The sequence below is a fragment of the Protobothrops mucrosquamatus genome, unplaced genomic scaffold (assembly GCF_001527695.2).
Source record: "Protobothrops mucrosquamatus isolate PMUCROS unplaced genomic scaffold, P.Mucros_1.0 scaffold3224, whole genome shotgun sequence".
NCBI lineage: Eukaryota > Metazoa > Chordata > Lepidosauria > Squamata > Viperidae > Protobothrops > Protobothrops mucrosquamatus.
The window spans coordinates 130,630-136,301 of record NW_015389221.1 but is presented as its reverse complement, the minus strand read 5'-3'; the positions used below and the strand labels follow the sequence as shown (position 1 = coordinate 136,301).

Sequence of the window (5,672 nt, the reverse complement as noted above, 5' to 3'; positions counted from 1 at the left end):
TCCACAATTATAACCTAAACAGTTGCAGTAGTTAATGGCATTGCAATCCAGCTTCTGCGAATATGGATTTTCTGGGTATAAAATTGGAGGCTGCTTACCTGAAGGGCAGCCTCCTGTATGGCTACTTTACTCCTGATCTATGTTATCTTGGATGCTTTTCCAGTTTCTCACAAGCCATGTTCATGCAATATACAAACCGTGCTTTATGCAGATGGGTTGTCTGAGCGCAATCATGTGGGTGTTCCATCCCTGGAGGTTTTCAAGAAGAGACTGGACAGCCATCTGTCTGAAATGGTGTAGGGTTTCCTGCCTGAGCCGAGGGTTGGACTAGATGACCTCCAAGGTCCCATCCAACTCTGTTATCCTGTCATTCCTCCAGAAATGAGAAAGCAAGCCTTACTTCGTTTCTTTCCTGTTTTTATTTTTTTTTTCTCCACTTGACATTCATTTGAAAATGCCACACATGTACACAGACAAACAGGCTTATAAATACCAGTGTGAATAGTAGCAAAAGTGTCCTGCTCTGACACACATACACACCCCCACCTCCCACCCCTGAGCGGTACCAATCGGCCAGCGTCAATGAAGCGGCAGGTGGGTGTCAAATCACTGCAAATGAACATCTGATCCAAAGGGGAACAACACGAATCCTGTTGATTAGGGGTAAGGGAGTTGGAGAGAAGATAAAATAGTTAGAAATCACAAAATATTGGAGGGTGGACAGGTGGACAACCAAATTGTGAGAATTCTGGTGCACAGAAGAAAGGAAAGGGATGAGATTAGGGAGTAAAACACACCGGATCACAAAAACATGGCTTGTAAGAATTCTTATAAGCGAAAACGCACAGGAGCAAAATTGTTTTAGCGTGAGCATCACCCACTCTGCCCATGTTAAATAAAAGAGAAGCAACTAGGGTTGGGGGTGAAGAAAAAGAGGGAAGGGAAATTATATTTCAATGGAACATCATGGCAACCTTAAGATGTGTGGATCTCAACTCCCAGAATTCCCCAGGCAACCATGATGGCTGGGGATTTCTGGGAGTTGAAGTCCACGCATCTTAAAATGGCTAAGGCTGAGAAACATAACCCTTTTCACCCCAAAACACACTGCCTTCAATATCGATCTCCAGTTTTCTTCTGCCCTGCCCAAGATGGTCCACTCAGCTGGCCATCCTCTTCCTCCATGCCTGAAGGAGAGGTGGTGGGTCAAATTAGACCCTAGTAGGGGTAGCATCCTAGGTGTGGGTAAAAAATTCCTGAGCTAAAGAATTATTCTAGGATGCAAGGCATAGAATAGTGTGGAAGAGGTAGCTGGTGAGTGGAGCTATAAAAGTTGGAATCCTAGTTAGATCTCCTGATGTGAAGGTCAACTCAACTTGGGCTTTGGATGAGAAGGCTACTAAAGAACAAATATGGCGAAGGTGTGTCACTGTCTTCTAAAGTGGCCTTTTGACTTTCCAGTCTAACCCATAGCTCTTGGGCTTCTCTGTGGTCTCCCAACCAAGTATCAACTAGGTTATGCAGTGGTCAGTGGGGTCTTCCTATGGTGTAGAACCTGCCTTCCCACCATCCTCAGACCTTTCCTTGCCCGTGAAGATGGCCAACTGGGAAAAACTGGAGGGTCTACAAAATTTGGAGGGTCTCAAAAAAACTGAATTAGGGAGTAGCCCTTAGGATGGCCACCAAGAAGCAGCCCAACCACCATTGAGTCATCTCATGGTGAAGAACTCATGGTAACCCAGACCCCCCCTTTAGATCTGGAGCAAGTCCTAAGACAATACAGTGAACTTCTGAAAGTGAAGAAACAGGAAGGAAGGAAGGAAGGAAGGAAGGAAGGAAGGAAGGAAGGAAGGAAGGAAGGAAGGAAGGAAGACCCCAGGATGGAGGAGGCCAGTTGAGCACTAGTTTCTAGACCAAGGGTCTTCAAACTTGGCAACTTTAAGACTTGTGGACTTCAACTCCCAGAATTCCTCAGCCAGCCAGGTCAACAAATCTTAAAGTTGCCAAATTTGAAGACCCCTGTTCTAGACCTTTGGGCTCCTCCACTGCTACTAGCTTACACCAGGTTGTGAAGAACTCCACACAAGAAGCCAGTGAAGGAAAATCACGAGGTTACGTGTCCCTGAATCTACAGGATTGTTAGCCAAGATCAGAAGACAATCCCAGGACTTGATTACCAAACGGGCTGTTAAGCTGCCCAACCAGACCAGTCGGCTTTCATGCCAGCCGGGTACATAATTGGCATTTTCCAGTGAAAACATTTGGCCATATTAAAGACCGCAGCCTCAAGTGGTTGAGTTTGGAAGACCCCCCTCCTTGCTCGTCCTCCCCCAAGCCAACTGGATTACAATTCAAAGAAGGAAGGATCGTTGCTGAGTGGACTTAGTGTTAGCTGGATAAATAGTTTTAGCCTCCAAAAGCCGGATAAACAGAGAAAAAAAATATAGGGGGGAAACAGCCGAGGACCACAGAGCATTGCTATAGAAGGGAAGGGGTCTTTGATTTAAGGGAGGGGGCTTGCAAGGGTGAGAGCAGAGGCACCTGGTCCAGTTTCCTCAATCTAGGCCAGGGGTCCTCAGCCTTGGCAACTTTAAGACTTGTGGACTTCAAGTCCCAGAATTCCCCAGCCAGCCATGTTGGGCTGGGGGACTTGAAGTCCACAAGTCTTCAAGTCGCCCAGCTTGGACACCCCAGTTTTACAGGAGAAAGGAGCCCCTTGGGACAATCTCCCCAAATCTGGTGAGCTGCAGTGATTGGCCGGCACACACCCCTCCCAATCATCAATGCTACATATTTTTAAAAAGGGGGCCTCGTGACTCTTTGTACATATATTTTATTTTTTTTTAAATACATTGGGTTTTTTCCCTCCCCCTTCTTCAATTTCCTTCTGCAGCAAATTTGTAGCAGGCAGGACAGGAGAGACTGCATCCGAGCCCCCACCTGCCAAGGGGAATCAAGCAATTCTTTAAAAGACACGCACACACGCACGCAACACGCACCCCAGAGCTGTTGTAAAACGCACTCGCATCCCAGTCTCTCGCACACGCATGGAGAATTTAAGACAGGAGAGAAAAGGATGAAAGGAGAGTAGGGTCTCTCCCCCCCCCCCCCCCGTCCTGAAGGCCCTCACCTCCCGTCCTCCCTCCGGGCTGCCCTTTCTCTCAACATATCGCACGGCTGCACCCAGTTGTTGTCGTGCAGTCCCACACGGCAGCCCGGAGTGTCTTTGTCCGTTCTGCGGCAGCACATCCAGTAGGAGCGTCCGTAAGGCAAGTCGTGATGGTAAGGTTTGGGGTGCCAACGGCAGAGGGAGACGTCGCCCTTCTCGTAATGTCTCTTGCACTGCTTGCAGGGGTCGTCGCGATACAAGGGGTCCCGGTTCCACTTGGAGTCCGTGGCCTGCACGCCGAAGGTCTCGATGATGTACTTGAAGTAGTGGCAGGAGCATTTTAAGGCCGCCAGCGCCTGGGTGGGCAGGTAACTGAAGATCTTCACCATGATGTGGTCGGGGAGCAACAGCATGTACTGGCGAGGCTCCAGCAACCGCTGGATCTTGAAACGAATCTCTAAGAAGTCGTGCGAGACGTGGCGATACAGGCGACACAAGGAGGTATCGGAGACAGCAGGCTCCAGGCCGGACCCATCGGCCCTCTCCAGCCCGCCCTCACCGCCACTGGATGAGTCCAGGAACACACTGTCCGTGTCTCGGCTGTCTTCCTGCCGCGGCGTCTGAGCATGGAGGAAAAAGAGCTGTCCTGGTGGAGGGTCATCACAAGAGGCGCACAACCCTTCTTGGGTTGGCGAGCCCACCGTCAAGCAAACGGTCTCTTCCTTCATGTTCTTGGTACTGTCCTTGCCAAAGAAGACACACTGGTCCACGACGCCCGTGACCACCACGTCCACGTGGAAGCCGGACACACAGTCTCTGGCAGCAGTGGCAGGGGAGCCTCCCATCTTTTCGGCAGGAGCCCGGACGTCTTCGGGGATAGTGTCCAGTTTGCCGGAAGCATTCTGGGTTTCGCGGTAGGTCATCTCCAGGTCTGCAGGCTCGCGGCTGGATCCTTCGGACCCCTTGGGGGAGGCACTCGCCAACAGGAAATCCACATTGTTGGGAAGGGTATCCCGAGAGGGGCTGATCAGCTGATAGAGGTCACAGGTGATCTTATCTTTGGACCGGGCTGTGGTGCCAGTGGGTGACCCTCCGCAGCTCATGAACATGCAGTTGGGCCGGGGAACGGAGCCGCTCTCCGAGGGTGAACGGGGGTCTCGGCTGCTGGAAATGCGGAAGGCAATGCGAACTTCGCCAGGGCTATGTTGGGAGTTGGCCACGCACTCGGAGGACTCCCGGCGGAGGCCGTTCTGACACACGACGCTGCGCTCCCGCGACTCGAAGTGGGCAATGGCCTCAGCCACGCGGCTGCAGTCCGAGCTTCCCCCAGAGGTTGGTGGTTTCTTCTCTCCATTCTCCTCTTGCTCCGTGGATACAAAAACCATCGGAGACGGCGGTGCACTCGGTCTGGAGAAATTCTGCTCTGCCTGCGCCGTCCGCTGCTCCACCAAGGCCACCATCTCTGCCACCGACAGCAGGTCGGTGGTGTCCCCGCCGGCAGGGTCAGTGTGGGACTCGGGCCAAAGGCACACATCCTCGGCTTCCTTGCTGACAGTGCTGCCACCGTCTTTGGGTTTGACCGGGCAGGCTTTACTCCGTGTGGGATCGTGCGACCTCCGCCGGCGCTTCGCCTTGGAACTATCGCTCCCCCAGTTTCCTTTGACCTTCATGGCGCTGGCCCGGTTGCCGCTGCTGCACTGGTGGGCCACAAAGAATGCAATCTTCTCCTTGGTGTTTCCCGGCTTGATCACATACCAGGTGTCCAAGAGGACTCGGCCCTCCTCCACCTGGCCGGGATTGGGGGAGGCCGCTGGGGGAGGCGGTGGTGGAGGCGGAGCTGGGGGGATGTTCTCTGAAGATTGCTCACCGCTGTCCCCCTCCTCCTCTTTGGCTTTGCAGGCAAAGTCCCCAAAACTTTTCTTTGCCTGGTTGCCACGGCAGGGCTTGTTCTCGGAATAGGTTCCAAATGGGCGGGGACACCACAGCTGGATGTGGGAGAAGGCGTTGTGATCCATCACGCTCTCATGGCCAAGAGGAGGGGGAAGGACGGTCCTCCCCTCTAGCGCATGATCGGCTGCTCCGAGGGATCTTCCCAGGGCCTTGGAGTAACCTGCAGGAAAGCGAAGCAAACAGACGTCCATCAGGTGTGGAAATTGCAGATTTAAGACTGCTGACTCTGCCACCTCAGAATTTATTTTCCATTTCTGGGGTGGGGCTGGGGGAAATCATTGGAGGTAGTCCTCAACGTACGACCACAACTGAGCCCAAAATTTACACTGCTAAGCAAGACAACGGAGTGAGTTTTGCCCCATTCTACGACCTTTCTTCCCACAGTTCTTAAGTGAATCCCGGCAGCTGTTTAGTCACCCAGTTTTGAAGTCAATCTGGCTTCCTCATTGATTTTACTTGCCAGAAGGTCGCAAAAGGGGATCACAATGACTCCGGGACACGGCAACCGTCATAAATACGAGACAGTTGCCAAGCGTCTGAATTTTGATCACGTAACCATGGGGGGGGAGGCTGCAACGGTCCTAAGTGGGGGGGGGGAAACGGTCCTAAGTCC

General features: G+C 52.3%; 1 protein-coding gene across 1 annotated transcript; it reads right to left on the bottom strand.

Moving 5' to 3' along the window:
- Nucleotides 1-3,126: 3,126 nt before the first annotated feature.
- On the bottom strand, nucleotides 3,127-5,202 carry FBXO46 (F-box protein 46). The gene has a single exon (XM_015826665.1). The coding sequence runs from the start codon at nucleotides 5,122-5,124 to the stop codon at nucleotides 3,127-3,129; it is 1,998 nt and encodes a 665-aa protein (XP_015682151.1). The 5' UTR covers nucleotides 5,125-5,202.
- Between the last annotated feature and the right edge of the window lie 470 nt (nucleotides 5,203-5,672).

Bases quoted from the DNA above. Each gene is read 5' to 3' on its own strand.
- FBXO46 (XM_015826665.1), bottom strand. From the start codon at position 5,124: ATGGATCACAACGCCTTCTCCCACATCCAGCTGTGGTGTCCCCGCCCA.